Source organism: Aythya fuligula, chromosome 5, assembly GCF_009819795.1.
Source record: "Aythya fuligula isolate bAytFul2 chromosome 5, bAytFul2.pri, whole genome shotgun sequence".
Lineage (NCBI taxonomy): Eukaryota > Metazoa > Chordata > Aves > Anseriformes > Anatidae > Aythya > Aythya fuligula.
Window position 1 is genome coordinate 60871013 of NC_045563.1, and position 20859 is coordinate 60891871.

The 20859-nt window shown below is 35.4% G+C and overlaps 1 protein-coding gene across 7 annotated transcripts in view; it reads left to right on the top strand.

Moving 5' to 3' along the window:
* SOX6 (SRY-box transcription factor 6) overlaps nucleotides 1-20859 on the top strand; it is a 386149-nt gene that overhangs the window by 302194 nt on the left and 63096 nt on the right. For all 7 annotated transcript variants that reach the window (XM_032188152.1, XM_032188151.1, XM_032188153.1 and 4 more), the window contains 3 exons: nucleotides 10002-10151; nucleotides 14076-14256; nucleotides 16838-17028. In XM_032188152.1, coding sequence (XP_032044043.1) covers nucleotides 10002-10151; nucleotides 14076-14256; nucleotides 16838-17028 — 522 coding nt within the window. The remainder of the gene's footprint in view (nucleotides 1-10001; nucleotides 10152-14075; nucleotides 14257-16837; nucleotides 17029-20859) is intronic.

A 20859-nucleotide genomic window follows, 5' to 3' on the forward strand; every position in this document is an offset into this window, starting at 1 on the left:
GCACTATGAAACTAATAAACTAACTGTTTTACTTTCCAAGGGGAAACAAATGCAGTATTACAGAGGCAACTGCCAGGTGCCAAATTATATACATTGTCTTAGCTACTTGCAGTGATTGATAATTTATTTGAGTTCTAAGCATTCTTTCTTGGCTTTGCCCAAAGCTTTACAGTAAACAGGTTGTGAGCAGGCATTTGCCGAGAGATTGTATTTAATTGTCATAATTCAATGAAATCAAAGGCATTTGATTTCTAAGGAGCATGATCTCAGGAACAATGCATAAATGAGAGTTTCTGCATTTAGGCAGCAAAGCAGAGTGAGCTGTTTTGATGGCCATTTCTACTTCATTATGTCAAAGTAGGATGAGGTCAATAGAATGAGAAACACAGTTTCCAGAAGAAACAGAAATGGTTTTAAGAGCACCTTAATGCACGTGTTCCTGAAGGCAGGTTAGATCTCTATTGCACTGATGCACGTACATGTATTTTACCTGTGCAGTGCTCTTCAGATTTACATGACTGTAACTGAGAGGGACTTTGATGTTGTATGTCTATGCTGTCAGGCCATAAACAGGTGGGGATGGGGAAAAATGAGTAAGTCTCTAAACATGGGTCTTGCTGCAGGTATTTTCTTGTTCCACTTGCTTGTTTCTTCTCTTTTCACAGAACAGCAGAATTAGCTTTGGGACCAGAATGTGTTTTCTGTCTATCCTCTATTTAAAAAAAAAAAAAAAAAAAAAAAGAAAGAAAGAAAAAAAAAAAAGGAAAAAAAATAATATAATAATATTTAGAGAGAGATTAGTCAAATGGTAATTTTGTCTTCAGTATATATTTGCCATTACACTGAAAACTGAAGTGGGTATTTTGTAGCTGGCAGTACTTACTCAGGCTCTCCCAATACAAGTATTTTATTTATTTTATGACAAATAAAACCAAACATACAATAATTGTGCAGGAGCCACAATGTGGAAGACTAAGTCAAGGATAAAAAATCTATCACTTTTCCAGAACACACGCCAATGGCGTTAATGAACTATCATTAAGTTCATTCATGTTTTGAGCAGGACCATTGTATGTGCTGTGGGACTGTTCTCTATCAAGTAAGGACAACTTGCCTCTCCAAAAGATGAGGCAAGAAATGAAAATCTATGAAGAATAGATACGGTCTTGCTAATTGTTTTCCCCAGCAGAAGTCTGGATCGTTGTCACTGACTTATTTAACAGATCCTCTTAACATCTGTCCAGCAGACTGTGGACTTTATTAGCAGACAAGAGAGCCACCAGTCTTAGAGCCTGCTGGGTCCGTCTTCATCTTCACAGCTGTGGATTAACTCAGACTTTCCAGAAGAGGACAACCATATGGGATAATTGGTGTCACTGGGTAGCTAAAAAAAAATGCGAAGCAACAAATGTCATCCAAACACAATTCACTGTTTTTACAGCCACAATTACTAGTCTGTTTAAGAAATAAGAAAGGCAGCATTACACTAAAAAAAGAAAATCTATTCATATCTGTGTGGGAACCTAATCAGGCTCTTGTTTCCAATGACGATGGCTCCACAGTTGCACCAGGTCTGCAAAAAGAATGCTCCTTTTGTGTGCCGATAATGTGGAAGCGATAAAATTTCCTATAAGAGACATATGTGTTTACATCATGAGATGTGTTATTTGACAAAACGCTTTGTTCTCTGCATATTTTCCACTCAGAGTTTCATGCTGGGTTGTTTTGCTGGAAAGCTTTGATTAGCTAGAATTAGTTGCTGAAGTAAAATAGACACTTTTGTTTTATGAGTCCTCTTGCTGAGCTGTAAATTATAGTAAAACATATAAGGAGTGACAGAAAGAAGTGCTGATTTGAACCTCTGACCCATGATCGGCATAAAAACATAAGATAACTCTTTCAAAGGACTACTGAGAGCCATAAATATTCCATGGTCCACTTAAAGTTAGGCCCTTTTAACAAAATAAAGCTGTTATTTTGCATAAGGGGATCTTGACTCCACAGTGCTACAACAATGTGAGCTGCAGTATCTAAAATGTGTAGAGATTCTTTTATCTTTGGTATAGGTTGGCCATTATCCGCAGCAGGGCAGCAGAAGCTATGAGAGTGATTTTTCTTTTTCTGAGCCAGTACAACAAATTTCTAGTCAGTAAAAAGAGTTGGAACTGGCAGGCATTCAGTGGTAAAGTCCAGGTATCTGTTACTCTGCAGCTTTAGAAAGGAGCAAAACAGGAATTTGTATTTTCTAAGGAGACAAGCACTGAGTGGAATTTAGGGCCAAATAAGAGTTTTCCTTGATAATATGTAGAACAGTAGTGACAGACACTGAAATTACTCGTGTTAATAGTTCAAAAAACCTGAAGTGAATGAATAGGAATAACTGGAAAAAATATTCTTTTAGCTTAGAATTTTTTTTTCAGTACATGCACACCTGAACATATGTGAAAAACTGCAGTCATCTAACTGTTCCTGTGAATACAGAATGTATTTGTAATTTTAAAATCTCAGTTAGTTTGCACATATTGGTCTGTAATAAATCTGGCTGCACATTATCCAGCAAGTACATAAATAATCACTGCAATATTCTTTATTGTGACATTCGTTATGATAATTCATTGGCTGCCTGCCTGTGTTACACCTTAAGGCCTTTTACAAAGTTATTTGGTGCAGTGTTATAAGAAGTATAGGCTAGTCACACTCCCTAACAGTGAGCTGACACTGCTGTAGGGAGATTTAAAATCTGAATGTTAAGTCCACTATGGATAGGTTAGGCATGTAAAAGGAAAAAAAAGGGGAAAAAAAAGAATGATGGAAGGAAGTCATGTACATGTGTCTTGCCACTGGAATTCTACAGAGAAAAAGAATTTCTAAAAATTTGTTGCTTACTATTTATACTGTTTCTTAATCAAAAACTTTTTTTCCTAATTGTTACTCCAACTTCCTGTAGCTGTTCTTGATCAGCACTGTTTCAGGTATACCCAAATAAGACCAAATAGTTCTCAAGTCATTTTGCATAAACCTGTGAATTAAGCTAATATTGCATACTTGTTGGTACTTAAATGACACTTGCTATCCGTGTGAAGATGAGAGGAGGGTCTGTCCCACAGTACTTGCTCATGTTTAAAACTGACCTTAATTTGATTTTTTTTAATCGTTTTTCTTAGTACAAATGGAGAAAATGCTAATGAGACATCCAAATTTCATCAGAAGATATTTATAAAATACTCTGTTGTAGCAGGTAGCATCTACACAAATACATTGCAAAATAAAATAAAACATTCACTTTTAACATCAAATGTTTTATCTATTAATTTGAAGGAATCTTATTAGCATCAACAAAAGTTTTGATTTTTCCAGGTCCCAGATTTTTTTTAATTCAAATAATGATTGCTTTTATGGATACGTACATTTTCTTTAGTATACGTAGCTTTCCTTCTCTTTTTCCTCTTCCTCCTCCTTTTGTGTGGAGAGCACTCCCAGGACACAGATGCTGAGCTACGGAAGGTGTTTTTCTGGTGACGGCATCTGGCTTCTTGGCAGACTCTACAGGCAGTAGCTGCCTCCAAGTTGCCCCTGGGTTTGTCACATGGTTAAGTTGCTGATGAGTTACTTAGGCTGTCTCATGTTTCTGGATGCCATTTTCTGTTAACTCACCTCTCACTCTAAGGATCTGCATCGAAAGGCGTCTTCAAACAAAGAAAGACAGCCTCGTACTATTTATTTTTTATTTTTTAATATATACATAATCCAATAATCCCTTTTCTTACCTTGGTGCTAAAGTAGAAGCCTCAACTGTCATGTTAGTCCCTAAATGTAATTGGTGTAAAAAACATATATATATATATATATATATATATATATATATATATAAAGCCCTATATACAACAGTAAGAAGGAATAAAAACAAATATTATTACTTTAGAAATGGTTCTTGCACACATTGAGCTGTGTCTGAGTTTATTTTAGTGGGATACTTATATTTTTGCATTGTTTTTTAAAAAAAATATTCCTGACCTGGACTGCCGAAGGCTGCGCCAGTGACATTGGGTCAGATCAGCAGTAAACATTTGATTAGCTATGATATCCAAAGCATGGGGTTGAGCACTAATCCATTCACCTTTCAAACAGAAGATAATTTTTTCAAATGTGGACTTAGTCAAACAGGATAAATGAAACATCAAGCTTATTTTAAGCAGCTCTACAACAATTGTTAAAAACAACAACAAAAAAAAGGCTATCAAAAAGCAGTCCAACTGCAGGTGGGAATATTTAGGTAGCTTCTCTTCAGAATTGTTTGTTGGAAATAGTAAAGATGTTTTTAGTTTTGGTGAGCTTGTAAAACTCTTTGTGATTAGACAGTTCTGAGTGTTATTACTGTATGTAATATACTTGGAAGAAAAATTCTAGAATTATAGCTTTGCAACACTATGTACTAAATATATTATGGAAAAAATAACTGCATTACCTCTTGTAGTGCAGGATTTCAACAGCACTTGCAGTCACTCCTTAAAGTTTTTTATCTTTAGAAACCAAATTACTCATTGTCTAAATAGCTGAACTTTCATCTCTATAAATAAGATATTTCAGCTTTGCACAATTCATTTAAAATGCTGACAAATAAGGATTCTCACTTGATTCTCAGTAGTTCTATTGTTCAGCATCATTTAGTGTAGCAAGTATATTTGCTGAAGATGTAACAGGACTTGCATTTTTGGTAATGAGAGACTTTAGCATTAATCTGTGTCCACAGTATTTAGCATTTGTTTCTGAGAGAAAAAAAAAAAAAAAAAAAAAAGATCTACACCTCGGGAGAAATACTGTACAAGTACATAAAAAGGACTGTGTCTTTTTACTTTGGTCATAAATCTTTTAATAAAAGAAAATAAAAACATAAATGTTTCTAGAACAGATATTTTTTTTTCCCTTACATCAAGCTAGTTTCCACTGCATTTCTCTCTAGGTCATTTTCCAAGTACATCCACTGCAATTCATTGTGCTAGGTCAGCCTTCATCACCTGCTCTGATTCTCTGTTACACTGACCATTACGTTCACTCTCTTTCTTAACTCCATACTTCTCCTATTTCTTTGCTATTGTTTCTTCAGAATTCTACTGCAAATAATAATGTCTGAATTATAACCCCACTGCTGTGACTGAATTTTCCCTCACCGAAGCAGTCAGTTGAAATGTCTATTTATTTCCTTTTCGTTCTTGTATACCCAAGTGCAACTGCTGTCTCCATTTCTTCCCTGAGCTTATCTACCTGAAGAAAGTGCCTCTCTCAATAGCAGCAGTTGATCACTTCTCTTTATTGAAATATCTTATTTTTCCACAAGGTCTGCCATTGACAAGCCACTGGTAAGAAGGTTATGATTATCATAATTCTGTGTTAGGTGGTAAAACAGCTTGTCACAAAGTTAACAAGTTGTTGTCAGTGCAAATCTCCCTTAAGTGTGTTGATTTAAGGCCCATTCTATTTTCCTCACCATGTGTTACTTCTGTAACATTTGATTCTCAAAAATTCTTCACCTTTATTCATTCGTTTAGACATAGATGCTGCAGCCCACGAGGTAAGTACTGGTATTTCTGTTGTAAAAATAATAATAATAAAAAAATTCTGGTGCATAGAAAGCCTATTTACTGGGCTCAGTGTCATTCAGCAGAGCATATGTGTAGGAACATCACAGGACTACGTGCAGGCAAAAAGGGACCTGAGCTGATGAAAGAATTTTGATTCTCCAAAGCTAGTTGAAAAAAATAGTTGACGAACTATTGAAAAAATGTTCTGGAAACCTGGGAGAGGGATGTGTCTTTGGGAGAGGCCTTTGTCTTCTGGGAAGATATGGATGAACATTGACAGTGAAGGCAGTTATCCATGTATAGTATGAAAATGTCCCACAAAGGTGTTGTCAAACTTAGATGACATTAAGAAAGGTTTAAAAATTTGGATAAGCCAAGATGCTCTATTATTAGTTCACAGTTTTGTTTGTCAAATTTTAGATTGTGGATGATATTTTTTTATAAATACAGTGAGGTGGAAATAATTCATCAAATGCCATAGGCAATTTCTAAAGCCGGGAATGCTTCCCCTCTTACCCCCCAACATAATTCTGCCCCCAGTTATTATTTTCATTACTTATTTGATTCTTCTTGGATTGTAGCTCTAAGCAGTAGTGAGGGCTTGGTATGAATTCTGCTGTTTCCAGGTAAAAAAAATCAGTATGTACTTGTGCTGTGCTGTGGGCATGCTGAGTACAGCACTTTCTCACTCAGCTGTTTTTCTTTTGGTAGATGGACATCATTCTGACCCATAGTGACCTCCAACTTTCATAAATTCGCCTCGGATTTTCAGTTGATTAGGGTTAGAATAGAGTTTTGGAAACAAGTGCTTAAGTTGATAAGCTTGTAAGTTCACAGGTGCCTAAGTGTGAGGCTTCATTTGCCATTGCATTAAATGAGACTTATGGCATTTCAAAATCCTACTCTTCAATGTCACATCATGACATTACGAGAAACCTGGTTCTGAAAGCTGTAAAACTACATCCTTAGCTGATTTTCAAAATTGTTAACTATGCAGGAGCATTCAGTAACTCAAAATCAGTACTACTAAGAGTTGGATGCTGGAAACTGGATTGTAAGAATCTAACTTAGTGACCTTTTTGAAAAAGAAATAAATCAGGCCATGTATTTTTTAAAGATTCTTAAAACAATCATAAATACTTGATGGTTTTGAGTATCTAATTTGTAATCAAGAGCCTTCTGAGTCAGTGATTGGCATCAAGGTTATGTAAAGCTGTTCTCTTCATGTGCTAGAAATACAGTGAAAAGAAGATATGGTTTGGTGTTTGAGGTAGGTTAATTTTTTCAGTCACTACTCAATAGCTGGTGGGGTAGAATTTCAATTGAAAAATTTCAATTGAAGATTTTCCTTTTCAGCACTGAAAGCCAACAATCAGTATTCATTCACTGTTTTTTTTTTTTTTTTTTTGATTATTATTATTTTTCTCCTTAATCTTGCAAATAAAAGCTTCACAACCTGACCATCTCAATGTGAGGTCCTAAATTTTGTGCTACAGTGGTGCTATTTGCAAAAATACCCATTTTGTCCCTGCATCAGTGGTGTGTTTTCCAGATTGGCTTGCTTCCCATCCAAACTAGTATTTAAAAGAAGTTATACAACCTTCCAGTCCACATGGCAGTTTTGCTAGCACTAGTGTGAATTCTTGCAAGGTTTGCAATCGTTTATGGAACAGCTTTGTTTTAAAATCTATGCAAACCAGAATGCTAATTACTGTTACTTATTTTTACATTTACTTTTATTGTGTAAAAGAAATATATAGAAATGCCAAGCTAAAGCTGGTCCTGTGACCTTGGAGTAACCTAGTGATGAATTTTATATATGCTTATATATATAAATAATAATATATATAAACATATATATTATATAACGTATATAATGTATATATATATATATGTTATATATGGAAAATATATAACACATATATGTAACATATAATTTTTATTTTCTGCCTCCATTCAAGAACATTTAATCGCCACTACTTGCGGGGCAGCCAATAAATCCCTCAAGATATTGGGAAGGGAGTGATTAATAACAAATTTAATTCCGTTTTTAATGTTTGCATTTCCAAAACCAAAAAATTGCCTAGGCAGTCACTTTAAAGCTTGCTTTTGTTGTTACTGTCTCTGTGACCCTTAAATACTGAGAACAGTTTGGTTGCCAGTCCTGCTGTGATTCAAGTCCCAAGCCATTGGTGAGGCCTCCCCTGCCTGGAGTGCCTGGCATCCCATTTTTCCCTAGGCTTGAGATGCCTGGTCGACATAAGCTGTACTATGGGCTGCCAGCATTCGGGTGTGACAAGCACACCTTTGCTCGCTTGTCACTGCTGATGGAGCTGCCAGCTCCATCTGCTGCGTGTGCCGGGCCTGTGGCCAGGAGCTGGCAGCGGGGGCCGTGGGGTGGCCGCTGTGAGGTGAGGCCGGGGCTGCCCCCATCCGGTTCCAGCCACCCCTACCCAGGCCACAGCCAAGTCCATCAGCGAGTTGGTGGCTCCTTAGGGACAGTGTGTTTAAGAAAGGGATAAATGCTGCATGGCAGTGAGGGATGAGGGGAAAAAAAGTGTGAGAAACACCCCTGCAAGCACCCCGGCCAGGAAAGTGGCAGGAGGTAGAGGACTCAGGACTGTGAGGGAGCGAAGATGAGTTGGGGAAAAGTAGGGGTATGTGGGAAAGGAGCTTTAACTTTAGTCTGTGTCTTACCATCCCTACTGTACTGATAATTAATAAAATTATTTTCCCTAAGTTGAGTCGGTTTTGCCCATGAGGGTAAAAAAGGGGTAAGTGATCTCCTGGTCTTTACCTAGGCCCATGAACTTTTTCATCTTATTTTCTACCCAGTCCTGTTGAGAAGGGGGAGGGAGAGAGCAGCTGGGTGACTTCATACAAGCAGTGCATCCTAGTAAGCAGGCATAGCATGACCTGCAGAATATGCCTTTAATTTATAGGCCACTACCAAAGGGGTAAGATCCCAGTAGTGTGTGTGTGGGGGGGAAGCAACTACTGTATACAATGCATTTCCATTTTTTAGAACATCACAGCAAGCTGGGAAATTAGTTTTCTGGCACAGAAAAAAGCTAGCACCTTAGCCAAAATATTTAAACACTACTGGTTTCAAAATATTTATCTGTGATCCTTTTGTAGCCTTTGCATGGTATTGAAAAGGGATGTTAGGGAACAAACAAACAAACAACAGCTTCCATTTGTCACCCAGAGTTCTGGCTGTGCCCCTCCTTCATGCGTTTGTCTAGCCACTGAGTCACTGAGCTTGCAGTATTGTGCAACTTTCATTTCTGTGGAGGCTTGTTATATTAGAGAAATTGTTCCAAAGAAAGCAACAATTATGACATAAGCACATCTGGCTCTTGCAAATTATTCTTTATTAAGCTTTCATTTAATTACATGTGCTGAAAGGTCTGCTTTTGATTACTGTAATTTTTTTTATTTGTCCATCTGAATGATAGTAATGTTGGAAATTACATACAAACCACCTGGCTTTTTTCTCACTAATAAGGCAAAGTTTATATAGATTTATGTGTAGAAGAGGGATTAGGATCTTCCCTGTTTATGTTAGAAGAATTATTGCTGATGCTAATTCAAGGTGAGAGTTTAAATTTGGTCACTGGGAGGAAATTAAACCTATTTGGTTTTGTTCAGTAAATGCTTTAGATTGGTAGGAATAGTTTACTTTAATGTACACATTTTTTATTATGTTTCAGTTAAACTTTTGAAAAGTTGGATGCATATTCTGTGAGGTTGTTTTTGTATTTTCATCACTATTTACAGGAATTTTTAAGGCCTACACTCATTAACATTTAGAGAAGGTAGAGATAACAATCACTGTGCACTGAGGTGGAGACATACCCTGTTGCCTATTTTAACTTTTCTTGCTATCTAAAGAAGATGCAGCATTGCCTTTTGGTAGCAAAGGATTCCCACGTCAGCTTCCAGCAGAGGTTCTAAAATTGACATTTTGTGGAAGGCCTTGAAACATGGATTGTTTCTGGCAGGGGTTGATATCTCTTCATCATAACCAGTCTCACAATGGTGCCAATTCTTGGCATATTTGGGCATGGTATTACACTTTGCTCTTTATTGTGACTAAGACTGACAGTATTTACTGCAAAAGTGAAAAAGAAATTGATAAAAAACAAACTTAAGAAGAAAGGTATCAGTGTGTGGAAGTTTGCTAGGATTGTTTGTTTGTTTGTTTTTCTTTTTAATAACGAGAAAGGAAAAGCCACAAGCAGGAATGTGCTAAAAACAAAACAAAACAAAAAACACAAAAAACAAACAAACAAACAAAAAACCACTAAATCTCTCAATCGCTCAAGAGAAGCAACAGCAGAGCAATAAAAATTATGTACGCTTACAGCTTCTCTTCTAGGAATTTTGCAGGAATATATTGTATATCTTCTTGTCTTCCAGCAACTGTATGCAGCTCAGCTGGCAAGCATGCAAGTTTCTCCTGGAGCCAAAATGCCATCTACTCCACAGCCACCAAATACAACAGGGGCACTCTCACCCACGGGGATGAAAAATGAGAAGAGAGGGACCAGTCCGGTAACTCAAGTTAAGGTATTGCTTATTAAAGAAAAAAGTTGGCACCTAAGAAGTATAGTGACACTAATTGCTCTACTTGTTTTACATCTGGAAGTTGAAGCACACAAAAGCTCTTCAATATTCAAATAAAATGTTCAGTTTTAGTACTGCATTATCAGTACAGAGAATGGAAGAGAAAGTATTCACTTCTTGCTTCCAAAAATATCATACATCCCACTTCCTACCATAGGCAGCACAACATATTCATCAGTAAAATGTGATATTTTCAAAATTTCAGTTTGTAATCTAGTAATGTGCATAAATGGCATCCACGTCATAAATTGTTTCAGGTTGAACATTTGAGCATCTTAAAATACAGTGCTAGCTTATGTTGTTAAGGCAAGAGAGCCTGTAGATCTTCTAATTATTTTTACAAATCTAGCTGTATTTTTTCCACAGTTTTGGAAGAAGCCTCACATAAAAATAAAATGTAATTCAGGACTCCAGGGAAAACACTGTAGCACTGCAGATTGATTTGACTTTTGCCGCTTTCACACAGCTGCTGACAACTGGGCTGCTCCTTGTTGGTTTTGTGCCATTGCTGGGTGCTTGTGCCTGCTTATTCTCACTTGCTTGGAACTAGGCAGCTACAACATGGCATTTGCCAGCAGTGTGAAATGAACATCATGCACCCCTTGAAGTCTGGTGCATCAAGCACCTTTGGGTGGAACTGGTTGGCTTTTGTTGCTACATTTTCCTGTGGTTGTTCTGATTTTCAGGAGTGCAAATACACTGGAAAAAGATTTACTCCAAACTGGAGAAAAAAAATGAAGAAAAAAGGAAAAAACAACAAAAAAAATACCAAGCACATTCAGATATTTTGTCAATTTGAATGATAGTGCTATAAATGCAGAACTATTAAAATAGATCTAAAGAAGGCATGTAGTGACTTTGTGTAGAGAAGTATGCATTTTTCGCTAGCTGCTAAAACCTTGCAGGCATATAGTCCTTTAGCCTCAAATCAGCCTGGGAAGATTTTACTTGCTTGAGGTAAGGGTTTCTTTTTCCTTTCCTTTTTTTTTTTTTTTTTTGACATGAGAGTAAAATATCATTCGTTTTTTCATTATCATCAATCATTGTGGTAAAGTGTGGGTGAATAGATATTTCTGCCTGGGCTGATAAATTTCCATGACATTTTTTTGCTAGGCTGAGAGTACTAATAAATAAAAACTATTCCATTATGGCTAGATCTAACATTTATTTAGCAAAGTGTTCACTTTACTTAACTGTAGATGTGTATTAGTCCAATATTTTACCTCTTGTAATCCAATGCCAGGTTTGAGAGCAGTCAGTGAAATTTACCACATATGCAGAGTTTGTTATGGTCAATACAGAAGCCACCAAAAGCAAAACCCAACTCTTTCAGCAAAGTTGCCATAGTATAGTGATACCTAACACCAGTGATTTATGGTATTGAGAATATACTACTGACTACTTTAATGTGAAAAAGTAATTTCATAAGTGAGTGAGCCAAATGGATCTACACCAAACCAAACCTTTACTATATGAGTCAAATTTTCCCTGGTTAAATTTAAGCACATATCTCCTTGAACCAAGGCCAATACCATTCCAACTTTGTGGCCAGCTGAGTCCTATTACAGACTTGACCACATGCAAATTCTTGGGGGTTTCCCTACATAATTTAACTTGAATGGACTGATATATACGTTAATAAAAAAAGAAGCCTTTTTATTGTTATTTTATTAACAAGATTGCATTGAAAATATTAAAAATAAACTACGAGTGCTTTATGTGGATAAATACCAATGGCTAATGAAAAAATAATTATTAGTATAAAACACTAATAAAATAGTACTTACGTGCTGTCTTTGCAAATTTTTACCTATACAGAACATGACAGTTTTGATGGTCATGCATTGCTTAAATCCTCTATGTGTTCTCTGTATTTATATAGTTATTTATATATACTATATGCATTATTTATAGAACTAATGGGTTTCTTTTACAGTAGTCAGATCTTTCAAAAAATAATGATAGGTTTTTCAAGTCAGTGACCAGAATGTTTTCCAGCTTTTTGGTTGCCTCACAGAAGAGAATGCTGTTTATGAAGTACAAACAAACAGGTTCTGGCAGTGTTCAGATTTTTTTTCCCATGATGGTATCATCAGTAGTAGGCAGAAAATTATTTAGTAATTGAACACGGTAGCACAGGTTTCTATGGTACAAGCTCTCAAGCCTTAGCCTGGCAAACTTCATAGTCTGAAAGGGGCTCTGAACTTTCACAGAAATTCATTGAAGCCAGTTTGTACCTGTGCAGTGAAACAGCTTGCACATAACTCGGCCACAAAGCATGAGAATGTACTATGTCTCTTATACCTGTGTGTTTCTGCTTTCACTTGGACTCTAAACAGGTGTGGGCATTTGTGTGCACTGCAAGGTCAGGAAGAATAAAAATGTCAAGCAGTTTTATAGGAACAGTTTAAAAGTGGTGATATAATGGCATTTTAAATACCCATTTGTTGCATTTTCCTGTATAATGCTTTGTATATGATCAGATGTACTTCGTTAAATCACCGCTTGACAGTAAGGAGAATGGAAGAGATGAGATAATGTAGTGTATTATTGTATTCTGACACATAGTTCTAAGCTTTGAAATGATCAATGCAGTGTTTTAAAATGGGGATGATACTCGCTTATGTCTAGCATGATTCTGCTTTGGGCATATTTTAGATGAGAGATCTGTCTTGCCGGGCTCTTTAATTACAGAAAATCACTATTTCACAGTTTTCCAAATGCTTTGTCTTAACATATTAAGCAAAAGGAACAAACCCAGAGAATGGGAAGAAGGTTATGATGTTAATATCTACCCCCATCAAAGAAATTAATTACTTGAATGAGCCTTCTTCCAAAAGTTTAGATTTTTCTCAAATAGACTTATTCTCTCATAGCACTGAAACAAGATGTTTGTCAAAGAGAGAATTTCTTCCATAATTGCGTATGAAAAGTATCAAAAGATATAAGTGTACTGATGCTAGATTTACATATCCTTAAAAAATACTCCTTGTCTTTATGCAAATGAACGTACAAATACACTAAAGGTTGAATGCATAAGAAATAACTACAGAATACAGAAATAATTACAGAAGTATCAAACAATCAAGAAGCAGAATTGCATTTATATGAAAAAAAATCTGATTTTACACGAAACTGTCAAAAACACATGGCACAGAGGAATAATAAAATTGTAAAATATACAAAATTAAAAGTAGAAAATATATGAAATATATTTTAAAATGCATACACTATGCATTGATTACTGTAAGTCAAGGAATCTAAATTCAATGAAATTCTTATCCTTATTGTGAGGGAACAGCATAGATTATTTTACTAAACAAAACATGCACTCAAAATAAGATGCATGGAATGTATAAGCTAGCAGCAGCATTAAATATGGGCCAAAGAACTGTCAGGGGTTTCCAAATGATTCTTTCATGGAAGTACTTCTGATTGCTTAGTTTTTAATACATTTAAAAATAAGTTACATAACTTATTTTTATAGTGCCAGGAACTTTTCAAATAGAACAAATGCAAAAGCGTTACTGAGCTGCTGGAAATTTTAAATAATTCTTTGTAAATGCCCTAGGTTAATTTAGATCTCTGAAAACACATTAGGAAATTAGGCTGTAATGTGAGCTAATTCAAATTTTAATTTGGCAAAAAGAACGATCCAGCCACATAGTTAATGTAAATAGAAGCATAACACAGAGAAATTAATGAGATTTCCTTTCATTGAATCTTAAAGGAGGCAGATAATTAGCTTCTTTTGTTATTATTGCAGGAGAACGTGGTATTGTCTTCGAGGTGTAAAGTAAATGCTGCTTGCAAAATGATTTGTTCATTTGTCTTTTCCTAATAGTTATTTACATTAAACTCTTGTAGGATGAAGCAGCCCAGCCACTGAATCTTTCAGCCCGACCCAAGACAGCTGAACCTGTCAAATCCCCGACATCTCCAACACAGAATCTCTTCCCAGCTAGCAAAAGCAGTCCAGTGACAGTGACGAACAAGAGCGGCATCCCCAGCCCCCTTGGTGGATCTCTGGGAAGAGGATCCTCTTTAGGTAACTATTCTGTCCTTGGAGAAAACTGGCAGGTTTTCTGTGTAAAATGTCAGCTTGAACACACTTGCATCTGAATTAAATATATAGTTGGATCTACATTTCTGTTTAAAATGGAGAGAAAAAATGCAGGAAAGATTTTCAACTAACTCTTGAATGCCAGGGGTTTACAAGAGTAAACAAAGTGATACAGAAGTGATATGCATTTACAGGAAATACAGCAAATAAATATTTAACATCTACATACAAATACATACACATAATAGATGTGCATATGTGAAAAACATGAAAAAGATGCTTATATTAATATCTTCCCCAAAGACATCAAATGGATATATACATTCAGGGTTAACGTTTGAATTTTGGTCTCTGGATTAAATGGGGGAAAAAAAAAAAAAAAAAAAAAAAAAAGCTTTGCATGCATACAGAAGCTGATTAGATACTAGACATGGAGACGTGATGGCTCATGTGATGAATTAAATCTAATGCAACAGTATATAATACTTGGAGTAAGTGAGTTTTCAGTCACTCCTTGAGCCAAGGTATGTCCATGGTTCACAATGATTCAGAAGTCAGGCAGGAAGGTAACCCCAAATGTGGTTTTCAGCTGTTTAGCCCAAATATACCATTAGTTTTACCCAGAACAACATTCTGAAAGAAATATAATTCTCTGTGTCCTGGGTATTAAGTTAATTCTACCTAGATAATCTACTGAATAAATTGTTTATTTTTTTAACAAAGACAAAATTTCTTCAGCCCAGCCAGTGTAGTTTATTATCTGTTCACTTTATTGTTTGTTCAAGTTTTTATTATTTGTTCATATATCTGCCGAGATTCTGTTAATGCTTATGGTTGCAAATAGGGATTTTTTTTTTTTTACCCACATTCAGGATTTTTTAATTAAGAGACAAAGCTTATTAAGTAATGAAACAAAATTGATCTGAAAACTGGACATGAAGACTATCTTAACTAGTCAAGAAACAGAATCAAGAGCTGTAAAATTTAGATTACCGGGCCTAAAGATCAGGTAGATTTTACCCACGACTAAATACAAACCACTTCCTCGCAATTTGTAGCTCGTGTACTTATAAAATATATAGAAACGTTTGTGAATAATGAACAGACATGTTAAATACATACATTATATATATAAAAATTATGATTAAATATATAAAAATTATGATTTGTTCAATTCTCAAAAGACTTGGGAACATCATGATCACTGAAGGATCAAGTTCTGCAACTAGCTAGCTATTCTACCTGTCAATATATTTCCATCTATCACTATGCTAGCTAACATTAGAAAGTGGTGTACCAATGTGAACTTGCAGACTATTCTAGAGAAACTGATAGAGAAGATATGCCTAGGTTGTGAGTATCTTTCCTGTAAGTCGTAAAAACGTTTCCCTTTGATCCAGAAGTAAAGAAGCCACAGAAGTATTGTCAAAAATCAACAAACCACATAGGATCTTTTGTTCTGTTTTATGATAAATTTAGGTGGAGTCTAAATCTCATTAAGTCACAGTTCCATTGCATTTATTCCCATCAAGACCACTGTATTATATCAACTTTTTGGTTCCCAGGATGAAGTGTGAGAAGCATGTAATCTTAATGTTTCTCATTTTAAAAGAATTCAGGGTCTTTTGAGGTTGAAATTTATTACATTTTAATTACTTTATTTATATTCTCTATATATTTTACTTAAATATTGTATATTTACTGATTTGTTATAGCGGAGTGTTAGTAAGTACATAAATACCACAAATTCAGAGCTTTGATAAAGGACATCAACTTAACAGATACACAGACCATGCACAAACTTTGCTTAAAGTTTTTTTATCTTGAATGTATATACACAAATCTACCCATGTGCTGCATGAAGGATACTCCCATGCAGGAACCAGTGGTCTAGTCAAAGCTTTGCCACAGCACCGCAGAACAACCTTGAGTACTCATCTTTACCTCTCACATGCATTTTAAAATGCAACAGAAATGTTTTGTGTGAGTTTGATGGATGTTTAAAAATTTCCCTTTCTGTCCAGAGAAACAGAAAGAAAAACATATTTTCTCTACCAATTTAGAGCTTTATACTCATGTTAAGGTGATAATATATTCTGTCTGCCACAATAACTATGGGTGCTCTTTCAGAAATTGAAAGCTAAATATCGAGTGATGGCTCTGTCTTGATAAAGAGATTCTAAAAATTGACATAGACTTTCATGTCCAACTAAAGATTTATTTCTCCTTCTTTGTTCATTTTGTTAATTGTTATTAATACCTCAAAGGCTTCCCACTTAACCTTCAGATAATTGTTGAGTTTAACAGAGAGTCTGTGGGTATACTCAGATACTTACATATCAGGCTACACCAAGACTTCAGTGGTTGTATTTATATACAACAAAAGAGGAGCACAGGCTTATCAATCAATTCTATAGATTAATTCAGCCTTCAAATAGACAACTGCCACTCCTCCTCCTTTTGCGGATGTTAGTTGGCTGGAGTTTTTAACAGGATGAGAGCTGAGTAATTACACTGGATTCTAATTTTAATCATTACCTAAATAAAGTGTGTTCTCTGTTTATAGATATCCTTTCCAGTCTTAATTCACCTGCCCTATTTGGGGACCAGGACACAGTAATGAAAGCCATTCAGGAGGCTCGAAAAATGAGAGAGCAGATCCAAAGGGAGCAGCAGCAGCAACAGCAGCCGCATGGTGTAGATGGAAAATTGCCCTCCATGAATAACATGGGTCTAAACAACTGCAGGAATGAAAAGGTAATGTCTACCATTGCCACACAGTCTGTCATTCATTCTTTTCCCTGTAAATAGATTCTTATTTTTATATAAAATTTCTTTTTACAGCCTTTAGCCACCTCTGATTCATGTTAAATACAGCTTGTCACTTCACAATGCTGTGCTACAAACTTTTCTGTGTTTAAAAAACAGCATTCAGAAAAACAATCCTATGCACTACATATGATTAATTGTTTGTGGTCATTACATTTTGAGTTGTGCTTTTGGGAATGATTGGATCGGTAAGTATGGCAGAAAGGCAAGTGCATACTAGCATGGCAGAGTATCACAATGTTCTTGAAAGTATCTGAGTATGCTTAAATCTGTGACTCAAATTCAACAAAGAATCTAAGCTCAAAACAATGCTTTTGGCTCTTTGTTGAATCTTGACTTGGTTTCCAAATAGTAAAGTGAAATGGGGAACTGTAATAAAATAGAGAAAGTGTAGAGAGAGAACGTCCAGCATTGGACACTCAGTTTACCAGACAGCAACCTGGAATCATACCCCAAAGGTGAGGAGCAGTTTCTGTCATGCATATTAAGGACCACTCAGAGGGCAAAGAATTCCTTTGTAAAATTGTTTGCATCTGTGTTGTCCTGCTCTGTGGCCTTTCCAAAGCCTACAAGTTTTGCTCCAGGAACAGGTCTCTGTGTGTATAACAAAGCCAGTAAACACTGAACTAGGTAACTGGCTGAGCTATAAGGCAGCCCTTTTGGTGAAGAATGCTACTCTGTTAGCTTCCTTAGAGGTGGCTTATGCTGCAAAAAATACAGCATATGTGATTTTACACCACTGACACAAAGTCAGTTATACACCACAAGAATTACTCTACATTTCAGTTAACTAGAAAGGAGTCCCAGGAATATCCCTGTAATCATTGTGGCATTGGACAAATTGGAACTGTTATGATTCAATTTGGTAAAGAACAGAAACTGACACATTCATTAGCCTACAAAGCACCTAGTGTTTCAGAGTATTTCCTGCAGAAAAGAAAAATAATTCATTAATGAAAATTCTGTGATATTCTGTATTTCAGAGCGTAGGTTCTATATGCTTTGGGGTGTATAGGGGGAGATTATATTATACTCCAAAAGTAACAGAAATTTTTTATCTAGGCTGAGTATAAGATTCAGTAGAATATTATTTATAAATTAAACCATGAATTTGATGATGATATGATCTTTTCTCAACTCTCAAGGGAATACTTAGTGAGTAAGCAGATTGTAGGAAGTCACAGAAAGGAAAGGAAATGTAAACAGGGTTGTCAAATATTGATGTGTACCTTTTAATCTACATTTTATATTTTTGCTTGATTCTTCACAGCACTTAAAGCAAGAGAAAGGGTTGGTGTCTATTAAAACAATTTGTTAAACAATTACTACACAGGATTAAAATGGTTTTACAAGACAAATTCAGAAGTTAATAGATTTTTATTTCTACTAGAGTTAGTTTAAGTGTCAACATTTAAAACCTCATTTAATACAGGTTCATATTATGAAAATCAGAGGAATTAATAACTGATCAAGCAGGCCATATTCAGACAAAACTTACAATGTAAAGTCAGTGTTTGTCTTAACTAACTGAGATGTAGGGTAGTAAAGTTGAAGGTATAAAATAAATGTCACGCCTATGATTAGTATTAAGAGTTTATAAACTAATGCTAATTTTAAAATGTATTTTATGAGTTTCAGTTGCTTGACATTTAAAAATATCTAAGATGCTATAAGGGCTATTAAAAGAATTCTTAACATTTGATTTGAATTTGAAAAGTATAAAAATGGCATCTGTTTACTTATCAGGCCTGTTCCCTGACTTTTTTCAGTACCATGTTTACTTCTTGTTTTGGATACAGTAAATTTTTATTTTGCCTTTCATCTTTTAAAGTAAGGGAAATAAATGGTTCAGTGAATAAACTGGAATTTCTTTTTGTGCAGGTTACTAGCAATACACAATTCCTGATACACATGTAGGAACAACACGGATGTATGGGTTCTAGGCTGTGGTTATACATCACACAATATGAGGAAAAAAAATAATTTACTTGCAAATTTAGCAGAGTTTATTGGAAGTCTTAAAAATATTAAAAAACAAAACAAAACAAAACAAAACATTGTTCTCAAATGCTGTCTTTTATCTGGAGGCTTCTCGTGGCAGTGTTTGAAACTTTTAAACTCTGAGAAAAAACAGCAGCAAGGAAATTTGTTGTTAAATCTCAAAGTCCCTTTATATAATCCTGCTAGCTTTGTTTACTGCAGCATGTACTATAGAAAGAATCGTTAAGGCAGGAAAAAGTTATAGTATGTACTCTGGTTTTACCTTTGGTATACTAGTTTGTTATCCTTGCTCTGCAAGAACAGCAGGGTTTGCAAAAGAATGGGATATAAATTAGTTGTTTTTAACGCTGATATATCCTGACTCACTATCTTAAAGAAAATAGAAGAGTTAAGTCAGAGTCATGAATACTGAGGAAATATATTTATATTTTATTGCATGTATAAAATACATTAAAAACAGAGGCATCCTTTGCACAAATAGAATTTTAGAACACTCGTTTTACTCCTTTTACCCTTCGCCTTTCAATTTTTACATTATGGTGTATTTCTTTTACTTTAAAATTGATGGCTAGGATGATCAAAATGGGGGGAGGGAATGATAGATCACTTCAGTAAAAAAACATAATTCTGAAATAATTGCATGCAGAGAATATAGTGTATAGTTTGTCATAATCCCACTGAGGCTTTGGTAGCATAGTTGCTATTCTGGACTAGTTTCTTTTGAAGAATCAGGACACTATGTTTTCAGGACCAAATTTTCAGAAATGGGCTTCAGGTAATTAGACTTGTATAAATAAGTAGCTAGAAGCTGGCACCAGAAAAAGATGACAAATTAATTGCCTGCAGATGGTTTAAAAAAGCTATTGAGTTTTGGTCAGTTACTGGTCTTCAAGTTCAGATAGCCGGTAATAGTTTGTTGTGCAAATGATTGCCCTTATAAAATTATGTGCATAGCTTCAAAGCCTGGGCTTAGGCCTTTTTGAAAATGTGTCATTTAAATCTCAGAAAGCTTTGTATTTGGTTAGAGACACAGAACTGAAAATTGCCTGTGTTCGTGTTCTGCTGTTCAAAAAAAAACCTTCTACAAAGCTTTAAAAGTGCTCACAGAGATTCACTCATCAGAAAGCGCAAAACAAAAACACACAGTGCTGGCACAGCCATGCTTTACCATTTGCAAAAACATTAAGGTTAGGCTGCTCTTCAGAGATGATACTATTCAAAGGACAGCTACAATTACAGAGTTATTTCAGTTTGTGTATGCAAGGCAAAAAGTCATTAGAACAGAGCTGACTTTTTCTGCTTTACCTGGCGCATGTCAGATGCAGGCTGACTGAGGAAAAGCCTTCACAGAGTAAAGAGAAATACTAAGGAGGGGGAGAGAATTAGGAAAATCCAGATTTTCCAGGATACAGGGTTCTTTCAATTTGATATGAGCAAAAAGTAAAATTGTAAGAAAATTGGCTTCATTCAGAGGATACGACTTTTTTTTTCCATGCTTACCTGCAACAAAAATGAGTGCATTAAAGTACTTAAAACAGAATTTGAATTACTAGAGCTACTTGTATTTATTTTAGTACCTTGAACTAGGAGGAATGCCTAGAAGATTTTATTTAAGGCTTTAAATGAACCTGAAAATGGTATGTAATCTATAATATAACTGACATTGTATTAAAAGAATCAGATCTTGCTGCCTTTGTTGTTGTTGTTGTTGTTGTTTTTTGTTTGTTTGTTTGTTTTTTTTTTTTGTGCCTAAAGCAT